At 38.7% G+C, this 17,800-nt stretch overlaps 1 protein-coding gene across 6 annotated transcripts in view; it reads left to right on the top strand.

The window, feature by feature from the left end:
• The first annotated feature begins 496 nt into the window (after positions 1–496).
• Positions 497–17,800, top strand: part of KLRG1 (killer cell lectin like receptor G1) — a 185,129-nt gene continuing 167,825 nt past the window's right edge. For all 6 annotated transcript variants that reach the window (XR_009009657.1, XR_009009658.1, XR_009009656.1 and 3 more), the window contains exons 1-3: positions 497–578; positions 11,003–11,107; positions 13,017–13,186. Coding sequence is in view for 2 of the 6 variants with exons in the window: in XM_057555923.1 (XP_057411906.1) it covers positions 497–578; positions 11,003–11,107; positions 13,017–13,186 (357 nt within the window). In the remaining 4 variants the exon portion in view is untranslated. The remainder of the gene's footprint in view (positions 579–11,002; positions 11,108–13,016; positions 13,187–17,800) is intronic.

Raw genomic sequence — 17,800 nt, 5'->3', positions numbered from 1 at the left:
CTCTATCACATATCACTACCCAGAAGCTCCAAGATACAATGAAATCAGTCCCATTTGGCATGCATCTATATTCTCAAAAGGAAACAAAGCAAATATAAAATCTGAGGTAAATTCATAGCTAGGAAACACTATCATTTTTATTTCAGTTTCCATAATTGAAATTGCTGAATTTAAGTGCAACGTTTCCTTGCTCAGTAGAATTAGGTGAGATGGGGAATCAATTTAATATGTACTTAATGAGCACCTAGAGAGGAGGTTAAATAAATAAAACAATAAAAAAATCACAGTTCAGAATATTAATTTCTATAGGCAGCCCCAGAATTTACCCATTTCCTGAAAAGTTACTTCTGTTTTTGTCATGCTGAACCATTTTTTTTAAAAAAGCTTCAAGTTTCCTGCTAGCAGTTTAGAGATTGGGCTGTTTCCTCACTTGCACGTCTCCTAACACTTGTATAATTTTACTCTCTCAACTGAATGTGAAAGGTATCAGATGAAGATGACTGACAATGCTATTTATTCCGTTTTAGAGCTTTCTACTGCATCCCAAGCCCGGAATGACTACAGACTGCAGCAAAAAGGTGAGTTAACCAATTTAGTATGGAAAACTGTCCATAGTCACCACAGGCTAAGGAATGAATGGGATGGAGAATATGTTTGGAGTAGAGGATGCAGAAAAACAGAGGGTAATTTGAGGAAATACCTTTGGTTCAGTCTGATGTCCAGAGTTGGACTATGAAAATTTGGTATATGGTTGAGTATCTGATCTTAGGTTTCAGGTAAATTGTTTTCTAACCATTCACTTCTATGATCTCATCTATGAAACACAAGCTGGGGCAATTGTCTTACTCTTTACTGCTTCTGAACTAAATAAAGCAAGAATTTTGTTGGGAGAACTTAATCTCTTTGGTAATGTTTGGAGCAACCTTGGACCAGCTGTGTGAGTTCTAGGCATCTCTGTTTTTCTGACAATGAAATGAGGAGAAGGCACTAATAATTTTGCTACTGGGTAATAGTAAGATTTTGTCAGAAGAGCAGCTAATTCATATAACTAGGTTTCCCCTCCACCACAGTGCTGCACCAGAATGGTGATAGGGGTAGGAAGAAGGTATTAAGAACACTACAGATTAGTAGACCCTGTGACTTTTTGGGAATTTGAAGATGAAACAAACCATTTTTACATAGAGCCCTGAGAAAAAACTTTCTGAGACAGGCAGATAACTGTGTAAGTACCAAAATTAATATTTGATTTTATATCTTAGGCAGTAAACTCCCATAATGCATGTTCTTTAGTGTAGCTTCATAAGCTTTCTCTCTTTTGCTTCATAGTCTTATTATTACAATTTTTAGTGTTGTCCTTTGAAAGCACTGCTATAATTTGCTAAATCATTCTAGTATACTTAGACATTTAGAATTATTTCTATTACTATAAATTATACAGCATTTGACATTTTTACTTGTATATGTTTTTCCTTCTTTGGAGTTATATCTGTGCTAATTTCTAAAGAATAGAAATGTTAAGTCAAAAAGAATGTACATTTTATTTATTTATTTGGCTGTGCCGGGTCTTAGTTGCAGCACGCGGGATCTTCGTTGTGGCCTGCAGGATCTTTTTTAGTTGTGACATGTGGGATCTAGTTCCCTGACCAGGGATCGAACCCGGGCCCCCTGCATTGGGAGTGCGGAGTCTTAGCCACTGGACCACCAGGGAAGTCTCCACATTTTAAAGTATAAGTGCAAGATCACACAACTGGTGATAAGTTGGAACTTGACTGTAATTATTTTGATTTCTAGGCAGGTGGTTTTTAATTTATATACCATGCACATTGCACATTCTTATTTATTGCCAGTATGTTCATTCCGACACCAGCTTTGTGGAGCGCTCTACTTAGGAATGGGAAAATAGATTAGGAGCATTAAAACAATATTAAAAATCTCTTTAAAAAAGTATTACATGCTCATTATAGGAAGTAGAGAAGCTATAAGAACATATATAAGAAAATAAAAATCACTAATAATTTTACAATGTGGTGATCATCACTATTACTATATTGATATATTTTTGCTTTTTTGTGCTGACTTTACTATAGTAAAGTACTCCACTAAGAAGCCTTTTAAAAAAAAAAATTATTTATTTTATTTATTTATTTTTGGCTGCGTTGGGTCTTCATTGCTGCATGCGGGCTTTCTCTAGTTGTGGCGAGCGGGGGCTACTCTTCGTTGCAGTGCGCGGGCTTCTCATTGCGGTGGCTTCTCTTGTTGCGGAGCACAGGCCCTAGGCACGCAGGCTTCAGTAGTTGTGGCACGCGGGCTCAAGAGCGCAGGCTCAGTAGCTGTGGTGCACAGGCTTAGTTGCTCCGTGGCATGTGGGATCTTCCCAGACCAGGGCTCGAACCCGTGTCCCCTGCACTGGCAAGTGGATTCTTAACCACTGTGCCACCAGGGAAGTCCCTAAGAAGCTTGTAATATGCATATTTTTAAAAATACATTAAAAATTTAAAATTTCACTTAATTTTTTGAATTGGATTGTGGTTACACATATACAACTATTTTTGATACTTTACATTTAGTGTAACATCTAAAATCAACATTTATTTCATTAAATATTCTTCTATAGTACAAATGTATTTTTTTTAACCATCTTTATTGAAGTATAATTGCCTTACAATGGTGTGTTAGCTTCTGCTTTATAACAAAGTGAATCAGTTATACATATACAGTATGTTCCCATTTCTCTTCCCTCTTGCATCTCCCTCCCTCCCACCCTCCCCATCCCACCCCTCTAGGTGGTCACAAAGCACCGAGCTGATCTCCCTGTGCTATGCGGCTGCTTCCCACTAGCTACCTGTTTTACATTTGGTAGTGTATATATGTCCATGACACTCTCTTACCCTGTCACATCTCACCCCACCCCCTCCCCATATCCTCAAGTCCATTCTCTAGTAGGTCTGTGTCTTTATTCCCGTCTTGCCACTAGGTTCTTCATGGCCTTTTTTTTTTTTTTCCTTAGATTCCATATATATGTGTTAGCATACTGTATTTGTTTTTCTCTTTCTGACTTACTTCACTCTGTATGACAGACTCTAACTCCATTCACCTCATTACAAATACCTCCATTTCATTTCTTTTTATGGCTGAGTAATATTCCATTGTATATATGTGCCACATCTTCTTTACCCATTCATCTGTCGATGGACATTTAGGTTGCTTCCATGTCCTGGCTATTGTAAATAGAGCTGCAATGAACATTTTGGTACATGACTCTTTTTGACCTTTGGTTTTCTCAGGGTATATGCCCAGTAGTGGGATTGCTGGGTCATATGGTAGTTCTATTTGTAGTTTTTTAAGGAACCTCCATACTGTTCTGCATAGTGGCTCTATCAATTTACATTCTCACCAACAGTGCAAGAGTGTTCCCTTTCCTCCACACCCTCTCCAGCATTTACTGTTTCTAGATTTTTTGATGATGGCCATTCTGACCAGTGTGAGATGATATCTCATTGTAGTTTTGATTTGCATTTCTCTAATGATTAATGATGTTGAGCATTCTTTCATGTGTCTGTAGGCCATCTGTATATCTTCTTTGGAGAAATGTCTATTTAGGTCTTCTACCCATTTTAGGATTGGGTTGTTCGTTTTTTTGTTATTGAGCTGCATGAGCTGCTTGTAAATCTTGGAGATTAATCCTTTGTCAGTTGCTTCATTTGCAAATATTTTCTCCCATTCTGATGGCTGTCTTTTGGTCTTGTTTATGGTTTCCTTTGCTGTGCAAAAGCTTTTAAGTTTCATTAGGTCCCATTTGTTTATTTGTGTTCTTATTTCCATTTCTCTGGGAGCTGGGTCAAAAAGAATCTTGCTGTGATGTATGTCATAGAGTGTTCTGCCTATGTTTTCCTCTAAGAGTTTGATAGTGTCTGCCCTTACACTTAGGTCTTTAATCCATTTTGAGTTTATTTTTGTGCATGGTGTCAGGGAGTGTTCTAATTTCATACTTTTACATGTACCTGTCCAATTTTCCCAGCACCACTTATTGAAGAGGCTGTCTTTTCTCCACTGTATATGCTTGCCTCCTTTATCAAAGATAAGGTGACCATATGTGTGTGGGTTTATCTCTGGGCTTTCTATCCTGTTCCATTGATCTATATTTCTGTTTTTGTGCCAGTACCAAACTGTCTTGATTACTGAAGCTTTGTAATATAGTCTGAAGTCAGGGAGCCTGATTCCCCCAGCTCCATTTTTCGTTCTCAAGATTGCTTTGGCTATTCGGGGTCTTTTGTGTTTCCATACAAATTGTGAAATTTTTTGTTCTAGTTCTGTGAAAAATGCCAGTGGTAGTTTGAAAGGGATTGCATTGAATCTGTAGATTGCTTTGGGTAGTAGAGTCATTTTCACAATGTTGATTCTTCCAATCCAGGAACATGGAATATCTCTCCATCTATTTGTATCATCTTTAATTTCTTTCATCAGTGTCTTATAATTTTCTGCATACAGGTCTTTTGTCTCCTTAGGTAGGTTTATTCCTAGATATTTTATTCTTTTTGTTGCAATGGTAAACGGGAGTGTTTTCTCAATTTCACTTTCTGATTTTTCGTCATTAGTGTATAGAAATGCAAGAGATTTCTGTGCATTAATTTTGTATCCTGCTACTTTACCAGATTCATTGATTAGCTCTAGGAGTTTTCTGGTAGCATCTTTAGGATTCTCTATGTATAGTATCATGTCATCTGCAAATAGTGACAGCTTTACTTCTTCTTTTCCGATTTGGATTCCTTTTATTTCTTTTTCTTCTCTGATTGCTGTGGCTAACACTTCCAAAACTATGTTGAATAATAGTGGTGAGAGTGGGCAACCTTGTCTTGTTCCTGATCTTAGTGGAAATGGTTTCAGTTTTTCACCATTGAGGACAATGTTGGCTGTGGGTTTGTCATATATGGCCTTTATTATGATGAGGAAAGTTCCCTCTATGCCTACTTTCTGCAGGGCTTTTATCATAAATGGGTGTTGAATTTTGTCGAAAGCTTTCTCTGCATCTATTGAGATGATCATATGGTTTTTCTCCTTCAATTTGTTAATATGGTGTATCACATTGATTGATTTGCGTATGTTGAAGAATCCTTGCATTCCTGGAATAAACCGCACTTGATCATGGTGTATGATCCTTTTAATGTGCTGTTGGATTCTGTTTGCTAGTATTTTGTTGAGGATTTTTGCATCTATGTTCATCAGTGATATTGGCCTGTAGTTTTCTTTCTTTGTGACATCTTTGTCTGGTTTTGGTATCAGGGTGATGGTGGCCTCGTAGAATGAGTTTGGGAGTGTTCCTCCCTCTGCAATATTTTGGAAGAGTTTGAGAAGGATAGGTGTTAGCTCTTCTCTAAATGTTTGATAGAATTCGCCTGTGAAGCCATCTGGTCCTGGGCTTTTGTTTGTTGGGAGGTTTTTAATCACAGTTTCAATTTCAGTGCTTGTGATTGGTCTGTTCATATTTTCTATTTCTTCCTGGTTCAGTCTCGGCAGTTTGTGCATTTCTAAGAATCTGTCCATTTCTTCCAGGTTGTCCATTTTATTGGCATAGAGTTGCTTGTAGTAATCTCTCATGATCTTTTGTATTTCTGCAGTGTCAGTGGTTACTTCTCCTTTTTCATTTCTAATTCTATTGATTTGAGTCTTCTCCCTTTTTTTCTTGATGAATCTGGCTAATGGTTTATCAATTTTGTTTATCTTCTCAAAGAACCAGCTTTTAGTTTCATTGATTTTTGCTATTGTTTCCTTCACTTCTTTTTCATTTATTTCTGACCTAATCTTTATGATTTCTTTCCTTCTGCTGGCTTTGGGGTTTTTTTATTCTTCTTTCTCTAATTGCTTTAGGTGCAAGGTTAGGTTGTTTATTCGAGATGTTTCCTGTTTCTTGAGGTAGGCTTGTATTGCTATAAACTTCCCTCTTAGCACTGCTTTTGCTGCATCCCATAGGTTTTGGGTCGTCGTATCTCCATTGTCATTTGTTTCTAGGTATTTTTTGATTTCCCCTTTGATTTCTTCAGTGATCACTTCGTTATTAAGTAGTGTATTGTGTAGCCTCCATGTGTTTGTATTTTTTACAGATCTTTTCCTGTAATTGATATCTAGTCTCATAGCGTTGTGGTCGGAAAAGATACTTGATATGATTTCAGTTTTCTTAAATTTACCAAGGCTTGATTTGTGACCCAAGATATGATCTATCCTGGAGAATGTTCCATGAGCACTTGAGAAAAATGTGTATTCTGTTGTTTTTGGGTGGAATGTCCTATAAATATCAATTAAGTCCATCTTGTTTAATGTATCATTTAAAGCTTGTGTTTCCTTATTTATTTTCATTTTGGATGATCTGTCCATTGGTGAAAGTGGGGTGTTAAAGTCCCCTACTATGATTGTGTTGCTTTCGATTTCCCCTTTTATGGCTGTTAGTATTTGCCTTATGTATTGAGGTGCTCCTATGTTGGGTGCATAAATATTTACAATTGTTATACCTTCCTCTTGGATTGATCCCTTGATCATTATATAGTGTCCTTCTTTGTCTCTTGTAATAGTCTTTATTTTAAAGTCTATTTTGTCTGATATGAGAATTGCTACTCCAGCTTTCTTTTGATTTCCATTTGCATGGAATATCTTTTTCCATCCCCTCACTTTCAGTCTGTATGTGTCTCTAGGTCTGAAGTGGGTCTCTTGTAGACAGCATATATATGGGTCTTGTTTTTGTATCCATTCAGCCAGCCTGTGTCTTTTGGTGGGAGCATTTAACCCATTTACATTCAAGGTAATTATCGATATGTATGTTCCTATTCCCATTTTCTTAAATGTTTTGGGTTTGTTATTGTAGGTGTTTTCCTTCTCTTGTGTTTCTTGCCTAGAGAAGTTCCTTTAGCATTTGTTGTAAAGCTGCTTTGGTGGTGCTGAATTCTCTCAGCTTTTGCTTGTCTGTAAAGGTTTTAATTTCTCCATCACATCTGAATGAGATCCTTGCTGGGTAGAGTAATCTTGGTTGTAGGTTTTTCTCCTTCATCACTTTAAGTATATCCTGCCACTCCCTTCTGGCTTGCAGTTTCTGCTGAAAGATCAGCTGTTAACCTTATGGGGATTCCCTTGTGTGTTATTTGTTGTTTTTCCCTTGCTGCTTTTAATATGTTTTCCTTATATTTAATTTTTGACAGTTTGATTAATATGTGTCTTGGCGTGTTTCTCCTTGGGTTTATCCTGTATGGGACTCTCTGTGCTTCCAGGACTTGATTAACTATTTCCTTTCCCATATTAAGGAAGTTTTCAACTATAATCTCTTCAAATATTTTCTCAGTCCCTTTCTTTTTCTCTTCTTCTTCTGGGACCCCTATAATTCGAATGTTGGTGCGTTTAATGTTGTCCCAGAGGTCTCTGAGACTGTCCTCAGTTCTTTTCATTCATTTTTCTTTATCCTGCTCTGCAGTAGTTATTTCCACCATTTTATCTTCCAGGTCACTTATCCTTTCTTCTGCCTCAGTTATTCTACTATTGATCCCATCTAGAGTATTTTTAATTTCATTTATTGTGTTTTTCATCGTTGCTTGGTTCCTCTTTAGTTCTTCCACGTCCTTGTTAAATGTTTCTTGCATTTTGTCTATTCTATTTCCCAGATTTTGGATCATCCTTACTATCATTATTCTGAATTCTTTTTCAGGTAGACTACCTATTTCCTCTTCATTTGTTAAGTCTGGTGTGTTTTGACCCTGCTCCTTCATCTGCTATGTGTTTTTCTGTCGTCTCATTTTGCTTATCTTACTGTGTTTGGGGTCTCCTTTTCACAGGCTGCAGGTTCGTAGTTCCCATTGTTTTTGGTATCTGTCCCCAGTGGCTAAGGTTGGTTCAGTGGGTTGTGTAGGCTTCCTGGTGGAGGGAACTAGTGCCTGAGTTCTGGTGGATGAGGCTGGATCTTGTCTTTCTGGTGGGCACGTCCACATCTGGTGGTGTGTTTTGGGGTGTCTGTGGCCTTATTATGATTTTAGGCAGCCTCTCTGCTAATGGATGGGGCTGTGTTCCTGTCTTGCTAGTTGTTTGGCATAGGGTGTCCAGCACTGTAGCTTGCTGGTCGTTGAGTGAAGCTGGGTCTTGATGTTGAGATGGAGATCTCTGAGAGATTTTTGCCGTTTGGTATTACGTGGAGTTGGGAGGTCTCTTGTGGACCAGTGTCCTGAAGTTGGCTCTCCCACCTCAGAGGTATGGCCCTGATGCCTGGCTGGAGCACCAAGAGCCTTTCGTCCAGACGGCTCAGAGTAAAAGGGAGAAAAAATAGAAAGAAAGAAAGAGGGTATAATATAGTGAAGTAAAATAAAGCTATTATAAAGCAAAGCTATACAGACAAAATCTCACCCAGAAGCATATACATATACACTCACAAAAAAAAGGAAAAGGGCAAAAATTAATATATCCTGCTCCCAAAGTCCACCTCCTGAATTTGGGATGATTCGTTGTCTATTCCGGTATTCAACAGATGCATCACATCAAGTTGTTTGTGGCGTTTTAATCCGCCGCTTCTGAGGCTGCTGGGAGAGATTTCCCCTTCTCTTCTCTGTTCGCACAGCTCCTGGGGATCAGCTTTGGATTTGGACCCGCCTCTGCGTGTAGGTCGCCTGAGGGCGTCTGTTCCCCGCCCAGACAGGACGGGGTTAAAGGAGCAGCTGCTTCGGGGGCTCTGGCTCACTCAGGCTGCGGGGAGGGAGGGGTACAGAGGAGGCGGGGCGAGCCTGCGGCGGCCGAGGCGTTGTGACGTTGCAGCAGCCTGAGGCGCGCCGTGCGTTCTCCCGGGGAAGTTGTCCCTGGATCACGGACGCTGGCAGTGGCGGGCTGCACAGGCTCCCAGGAGGGGTGGTGTGGAGAGTGACCTGTGCTCGCACACAGGATTTTTGGAGGCGGCAGCAGCAGCCCCAGCGTCTCACTCCCGTCTCTGGGCTCCGCGCTGATAGCCACGGCTCGCGCCGGTCTCTGGAGCTCGTTTAGGCGGTGCTCTGAATCCCCTCTCCTTGCGCGCCGCGACAGAAAGAGGCAAGAAAAAGTCTCTTGCCTCTTCGGCAGCTGCAGACTTTTTCCCGGTCTCCCTCCCAGCCAGCTGTGGTGCGCTAACCCCTTCAGGCTGTGTCCACGCCGCCAGCCCCAGTCCTCTCCCTGCGATCCGACCGAGCCGAGCCTCAGCTCCCAGCCCCGCCCGCCCCGGCGGGGGAGCAGACAAGCCTCTCGGGCTGGTGAGTGCTGGTCGGCTCCGAGCCTCTGTGCGGGAATCTCTCCGCTTTGCCCTCCGCCCCCCTGTGGCTGCGCTCTCCTCCGTGGCCCCGAAGCTTCCCCCTCCGCCACCCGCAGTCTCCGCCCGCGAAGGGGCTCCTAGTGTGTGGAAATCTTTCCTCCTTCACAGCTCCCTCCCACTGGTGCAGGTGCCGTCTCTATTCTTTTGTCTCTGTTGTTTCTTTTTTCTTTTGCCCTACCCAAGTACGGGGGGAGTTTCTTGCCTTTTGGGAGGTCTGACGTTTTCTGCCAGGGTTCAGTGGGTGTTCTGTAGGAGCAGTTCCATGTGTAGATGTATTTCTACTGTATCTGTGGGAAGGAAGGTGATCTCCGCGTCTTACTCTTCTGCCATCTTCTCTCCTCCCCCCCAGTACAAATGTATTTTTTTATGTCACTAAAAATCAAGTGTTTTTGGATTTATCAGTCCAAATATTTATCATGCAGAACTCTCTCATTTTAAGGTATCTTTCACTGTGAATTTCTTTTAAGAAGTTCAAAATGCTTCATAGATACACACATCTACACTATAATTTTCCTAAAATTTAAATATGAACCTGAGGCCCAAATAGGCAGAATTATTTTCCAATTTCCAAATAAAGGTTACCAAATAAAGGAGTCAAAACTAGAACTTAAATATCTTACTTTATAGATTTTTGCTCTTCACCCTTAATTCTTACACTATCAGACTGTGAGACCGCCACAATTTTAAAATAAAAGATTGAGGTAAAAAATGTTCTATTTTCCAAATGAAAATAAAAATACCATTCTTAGCTATGCATTGTATGACACACAGTTAATATGAGGTAGTGTCCCACCCTTAAAGTTATCAACCTAAACTCATCGCTCTTCCAATTACAGCAGTTTCCAAAGCACTTTTGAGATATGTTATTTTATTTTCATTTAAATTGTATTTATTTCAATTCTGAATAGGTAATACATCATATAGTTCAAAATTCAAAAAGTACAGAAGAAAATAAAGTAAAAGGTCTTCCTCCTATCTCTGTCCCCATTGACCTATTTCCCCTCCCCAAGGCCAACAACATTATCAGATGCATGTGTCTATTTTCAGAAATGCATATTAGCATACACTGTTTCACAGAAGACTGTTTTCTTAACTGTTTCCCTTAACTATATACCTTGAAAATCACTCCATATCTGTGAAAAAAATCTTGTCTTTATTCTTTTGTTAAAATCTGCATATTCACTTTATGGTTATGTCAGAATGTATTTGACACATCTTTTATCGGTAGACATTTAAGTTGAATTCAATCTTTTCCTCCTACTAATATTGTTGCCATGAGTAACCTGAAAAATATGACATTTTGTACATGTGTGAATGTCTGCAGGAAAAATTTCTCAAAGAGAAATTGCTGAGTCAAAAGGTAAATGCCTTTGTAATTTTGGGACACTGCCAAAGTGCCCTCCAAAGAGGTTGTTCCAATTTATATTCTCACCACTAAAGCATGAGACTGTGCAAGCTACAGTTTCAAAGGAAAAAGTATCTTTAACTTGGTAAGTAAAGTATGTTCCTTGATAAAGATAATGGTGGCTACCCTAGACTTCAGAGCATGTCCCTGACAGATCCTGGAAAGGAATCATTAAGGCCTGGATCTCAGTTCCAACCAGGCTGAATTACTTCAAGATCCCAGATATCCTTCCCTGACCTTTTTTCCTTCAACTTTTATTCTGACTCAGGATTTTTCTTTGAATTCTATTCTTACAGCTTCTTCTTCAAGATCCCCTCTCTCTTACTACGTGGCAGTAGCGTTGGGGCTTCTGTGTGCCATTCTAGTGACTTTGCTGCTTTTCCAGTGGATTCTGTGCCGGGGTAAGTGCTAACTTAAACCAAAATTTGTGTTATAAAAGCAACATAACATAAGAGAAAATTTGAAAAATGAAGAACAGTCCCAACAAAATAAATCACCAACCAACATACACAGCATCTCCCAGGCATAGTCTTCTAGTCTTTGAGTACACGCGTTTGTGTAAGTATTTATTTTTTTAACAGAATTTCAGTCAAGTCCTCTAAAATCTCCCTCACTCCACTTTTTTTTTTTTTTCAATAAGGCTGGGTATAGTTCTGATCATAGTATTTTATCTGTTGTGTATGTATCACATGTGCTTATAATTTTGTGTATTGCTTTTTTTTTTAACATCTTTATTGTAGTATAATTGCTTTACAATGGTGTGTTAGTTTCTGCTTTATAACAAACTGATTGTGTATTGCTTTTTAATTTGATATTGTATCATAAACATTTTCCTACCTACTACCATATTTAGTATGAAAATCAAATTGTAATTATAATATTGTGTTTAACTTTTCATATAATAGATGTATCATAATTTAATTAAACCTATTCTAATTTTTTTTCCATTTACTGAGCTTTCACATTTTCTAAAATGAACTTTTCTAGATTTAGTTCTTCTAAGTCCTTAAATATGATGATCCAGAGAGGCTTCTGTTTTTGTTTCACAATCCAAAGTCCTAACTTAGGTTTTGTTATCTGGGGATGATTGTTAGTGCCAGGTTTGACAGACTTTATTAATTAGGATTCTAAGGGTTCAGTCCTAGGACCTCTATCTCAGACCCAAGTCCTACTTTTGACAGAAGGAGACTCCTAGGGAAGTTGGGAATTTCTCCTTCAGTCTGGGTAAGGTCACAGTTGTATGGAAAAAGCACAGATCTATAAGGCATCAACTTTATAGCTCGATCTCCAGAATACTATGTTGCCCCCATGCCAGGCCTTCCTACAAAAAGGTTATCTAATCTTTACACTAAAAAGGACTACTTTCCCCACTTTTTAACTCCCAAATCTAGAATAGATATATAATCTACTCTGCAATTATGTACCTACACATGTACTCACTTGACAGAATGGCTCACACTTGCCTGTTGTGGAATTGTGCTTATGGTGGGTTTATACAAATGTGTTTCGTGGAAGTAGAAAATCAATAGAATTATGGAATTTTGGTTGAAATTACCTCAAAAGCTTATTCAGTTCCCTTTCATTTTCACAGAACTATAACCCAACCATTTTACAGGAATGAGAGTGTTCTGTATTTAAAAGCTCTCAGTGAGGAGAATTGTATCACTTTTCACTTTAGCATCTGACATCCTTCTCTGTCAGGAAATCTTTTTTTTTAATATGTAGAATAAATTATTTTTGCTGAAGTATAAGTCTTTTATCCATTTTACAGTGAATTTTAGCCCATTTGTGATAAAAAAAAAATCAAACAACCTTTCATTCTAGTTAAGTTTGCTTTTCTAGTTTCTGTCCTTTTCTTTGCACTATTATGGAGTGTCAGATTGAGGTTGGATATTCTATAAGATTCCGCCTGATTTAAGCAATGTACATTATGCAGTTATACAATGTATGCACTGAGTCTATATAAATAGTACACTGATACATTCATGGAAATACACAGTTATTTTATCTGTTGTGTATATATCACATGTGCATAATGATCTCTAGCACAAGTAAGGGACTCTCCTCCCAGTCCTCAGCCAGATTGCACCCATTTCCTTCCCTGTTCCTTCACATCCTTGCTTAGTGGAATGTATAGTAGTAGTTACAGAGAGTTGGACATTGTGAGGTATTTAATTTGAGGCCATGCATTGTACATTTCTCTAACCCTTAATCTGAAAGGCAGTGGGGAGGGAAGACATTTTACCTCCGATTTCACTGCCAAGACTGAGTGATACATAAAGATGTGACCCAGGTGCTCTTTCTTTCCAGGTTCCAAGTTCTCCACTTGTGCCAGCTGTCCTAGCTGCCCAGACCTCTGGGTGAGGTATGGTGACCATTGTTATTACTTCTCAGTGGAAGAAAAGAACTGGAATTCTAGCCTGGAATTCTGCTTAGCCAGAGATGCACATCTCCTTATGTTTAAAGACAACCAGAAAATGGTAAATGCAAGCATTTAGCAAATGTAGGCTGTTTCGTTGGTGAGTGCTGTTCAAATGTATCATGTATCCTCTTTTGGGAGCAAAAGGAATATTATTTCCTTTCCCTCTCCTTTTTTCTGTCTTTCCCTTCTTTCCCCCTCTTCTGCCCCTGCCTTCTTCCCTCTCCTTCCCCTTTCCCTGCCTCACCCAACAACCCTCAGTTATAGACCTAGACGCTTGCATAGGCGTGTATGCGTATATGTGTGGGTATTGGAGGTGAAAGGATGGTGAGTATTACAGAAAGGAATTAGACCAGAAATACAGGTCTAGTTAAAAGAAAGCATTAGATCCAGAAACATATGGGTCTAATAATAAAGAGGCAGCAGATTCCTAAGCGAGAGCTGGTGGAACTTGGGAGGGAGGGGAAGAGAGAGAGCATGGGGACAAGGAGGCATGGCAAGGACTTAAATTCCTTCTTTATAACGTTCTCCCTTCATACATTGGAATCCAGTAAGTTGTAGGCTAGGAAACAGTTGGGGTTGTGGGGAGGGCATGGGGAAGAAGCAGTTCCAGAAGGATGAGAAAGAAGGAAGGAAAGTGTGTGTGTGTGTGTGTGTGTGTGTGTGTGTGTGTGTGTGTGTGTGTGTGTGTGACTTTAAACTCCTTGCCGAGCTGAGCTGGTGGGCTCCACTTCCTACCGGACTCTTAGATCCTTCCTGTCCAGCCAGCGGTCAGGAGGAGAGCTCTGTATTAATTCTAGAGCATCTCAAAGGAACATAAGGAGTTGACATCCTGAGGTAACCTGGTACAAAAATCAATCACATTCTAACTTGTCAACTTAAATAATGTGTACAAGGAAAATAAGGAATCCTAGTTAGGTTTTTGTGCTAATTTCATGATGGTTTTTGTGTTTTGATATTGCTTTACATCTTCTTTTTGGAGTAGAATCACAGAGAAGAGTTTGTTAAGAATTCAACTATATTAACATCCCTTGGGGAAATTCTGAGAGGTAATTAATTACTCTAAAGCAGTTGGAGAGAACATATAGTCTGTAAATTCTGTAACTTCTTATTTTAAGAGAAGATTAAAGCATCTAGATTCTTGTTGTCTGTCAAAAGAATACTCATTCCTTTGAAATTCTGCATAGAATCTAACTTCAAATCAGTCCACCTCTGTAACTTACTTTTCCTTTATGCCTTTTGTAAACTAGGTGGCAGAGTGCACTGGGGTCTATTCATTAGACATATGAAATTGTGGTTTTATGGCATCTAGTAATAATAACCTTGCTTTCTGGATCTCTTTGCAGCAACTCCTATTCTCATTCTGATATAGCCGCATCTAAGTTCTTGGGCTGACTGAACTCAATAGCAGAAGTGAGCAAAGAGCTTGAAATACTATTGGGCAAATACTGATAAACAGAGTAGTGAGTCATAATGCAAGATACTGCCTCAGAGATTGTGGTGTAGCAGCTACTGCAATTGCCCAGTGTGGTAATGAGAGATGAGGCACTGGGTATCTGGGAGATGGGGATATTTCTGTTTCTCTGAGGCCCCCTGGAGGAATGGATGAGTATTAAAGGATTTTGTCCTTCCATTCTTTCTTTACTTACTCTAAATCCTGCTCTACTGTTGAGTAAGCTGAACAGAGTTTAGCTGCGTTTCCAAAACTGGTTTATTTTCTCTTAAGACCCCTTGGTTCAAGTCAGTACTGGAGAGGATATCCTACCCTCTCAGTAGAATATCCCTGAGATATTTGATAGCAACTACAGGTAAGTCTTGCTTCTGACTTTCCTGTGGAATTTTGCTTGGTTCTCCGGCCTAATTCTTTTTCTCGCCCACAGTTTTTGTCAGATCCTGTAGAACCAACTTGACTTATATCTGATTTGCTGACTCTCTTGTACTAGTGTTGTTATTCTTTTGTTCTCATGGCAAGATTTATATACTATTTTAAGATATGCTTGCTATTCCTAGTATCATACTTAGGTCTAAACAGCTACCCAAAAAGCATATGGGTCTATTAAAACTGAAGTTTTCTAACTGACATTCCACTGGTGGAGAATACTGCTAGGGAATTAGGCTGCTATATGCTAAAGGCTACAAGGTTATCAGAAGTGTCCCTCTTATGCTGTTAAATAGTTCTTTTGGGACTTCCCTGGTGGCGCGGTGGTTAAGACTCCACGCTTCCAATGCAGGGGGCCCAGGTTTGATCCCTGGTCAGAGAACTAGATCCCACATGCATGCTGCAAGTAAGAGTTCACATGTCACAACTAAGGAGCCCACGTGCCGCAACTAAGAAGTCCGCATGCCGCAACTAAAGATCCCGCATGCTGCAACTAAGACCCGGTGCAGCCAAAATAAATAAAATAATAAATAAATAAGATACATAACTATAGTCCACCTCTATCTTAGATCAGTTATAGCAAAGTTTATAGTAAAAATAATAAAAATAGAAGCTACCATGTGTTGAGCACTTGCTATGTGATGGTATTCTATTATTCTTAATCTTCACAGCATATCCTATGAAGTCGAATTCAACCTCTCCATTTCATTACTGAGTGAATAAAATTCAGAAGAGTTAATGAGCAAGTCCAAGGCTACAAATCTGGCAGAGCCAAACTTTTTTCAGAGCCAGATTTTAAACTCTGCATCAACCCACCTTTTAAAGTCTTACAGAAATACTGTGTTTGACAGCTTCCAGAATCCACCTCATGCATGCTGAAAAATGAGATAACTTTTCCAATTATTTGTCTTCCAGTGCCTATTCTTTTCTATAGTCGTTTAGAAAATTATTTGATTTGAATCTGGAATGTGTACTATATGGCCCTTGGGATTTAAATATTTTTAAAATAGTGAGGTGTTATTATCTTATCTCTTTTTTCTGTCTTGGAATTCAAGATCTATTTTATTTTTGAGAAAATAAAAACAAAATTGAAATTGAGTGCTTTGTTATTTCCTCAGTGTTCTGTTTATGTTACGGCACCTCTGCCCTTTGTTGCTCTTCTTGCTCTTTGAATTTATCTTTAGATCTTTAGATATGTTCACATTCTTGATTTTTGTTGTCATTTTTCCCCCCACATAGCTAAATTTATTTTGGATGTTAGCTTTTCTTTCTTATAGTTGGAGGTGTGTTATTTTAAAATATATGTTGACTAGAGAGTTCCCCGCGGATATACTTTGGTTGCTTTACATCTATCCTGATGCTCCTCACCCCATAACATCTTTCTTCCTCATTATCATAATTTGAGATTATATCATTAGACTTTATGGTTTAACAATCTCTCATTCAACTTGAACCATCGTCCCTGTTAGAGTTCATGACTTTCGGATTGTCCCTATCTACTCCCTGAAATTTCGATATTGTCTTTTCTTGTATTTAGGGTTTACATCTAATTATTTCCAAGGTTTCCTTCTGTGGATACTGCAGTACAAACACTATGGTAAGATGGTTACTTTTCCCCATAATTTAAAGTCGATTCAGGTGATGGAAAGAGCTTAGTTTCTTTCAGACAGTCATGAGTTTGTTTTTACTAAATTACTTACTAGCTATGTGAGCTTCAGCAATTTTCTTAACCTCTTTGACTCTCAGTTTCCTCATGTACCAAGTGGAGAAAAAGATTTCCAGAATTGTTACAAATATTAAATGAGAAAATCTATGTGAAATTTTTTTTTAACATAGTAGAAATCACTTAATTTTAGTTTTTCTTCTTTTCCACTTTAACTAATTCTCCTTGACACTCAAAATAAAGCCCAGAGTCAAAATAACTTTTGTTTTTCTCTTCTGTCTCACAGGATGTGAAATTTCAGTAAAATACGTATCAAAAGTAAATTATTATTTGTTGAATTGAGTAGTTCCCTTATGAGGAAATCTGAAATGATATGTCAGAAGATTGGACTAAATGGCTGGAAACACATGGTAGATGGTAGAAGAACTGTTTTACTGGAGGTCTTTGTAGTCTGGTAACGTGTGTGCCTTTTGTCATCCTCCCTTCATAAATGGATCAAACAGCCATTATGAACTTCACCCCAAAGCCTACATCTGTAGGTACCTTAGGATATTTCTCACTACCTTTTATTTTTAGCTTAAAAAAATTGTGGTAAAACATGAATAACATAAAACTTACTGTTTTAACAATTTCCAAGTATACAATTAAATGGCATTAAGTATATTCACATTGTTGTGCAGCTGTGACCACTATTCATCTCCAGAATTTTTTTCATCATCCCAAACAGAAACTCTGTACCCACTGAACAGTAACTCCCTATCCCCCCTCCCCCCAGCCCCTGGTGACCACTCTTCTTTGTCTCTCTGAATTTGCCTATTATGTCCTTTTATAAATGGCTTATTTTATTTAGCATGTTTTCAGGGTTCATCTGTGCTGTAGCAGGTATCAGAATTTCATTCCTTTTTATGGCTGAATAATATTCCATTATATGGATAGGACCACATTTTGTTTACACATTCACCTGTTGATGGACAGTGTTTCACTATCTTTTTTTCCTTTCATAATTGAAATTGTATTTTTTGTTTTGAGGATTAGTATACAGAAATTTAAATTTGCACACAATTCTTAACATACGTACCAAAAATCTAAAAAATCATGTAATTGTGATTCTTTTCTGAACAGTTATCCCAGTG

This window comes from Balaenoptera acutorostrata, chromosome 11, assembly GCF_949987535.1.
Source record: "Balaenoptera acutorostrata chromosome 11, mBalAcu1.1, whole genome shotgun sequence".
NCBI classification, from domain to species: Eukaryota; Metazoa; Chordata; class Mammalia; order Artiodactyla; family Balaenopteridae; genus Balaenoptera; species Balaenoptera acutorostrata.
The sequence above is the reverse complement of the archived record's forward strand: the minus strand, read 5'-3'. Positions and strand labels throughout refer to the sequence as shown.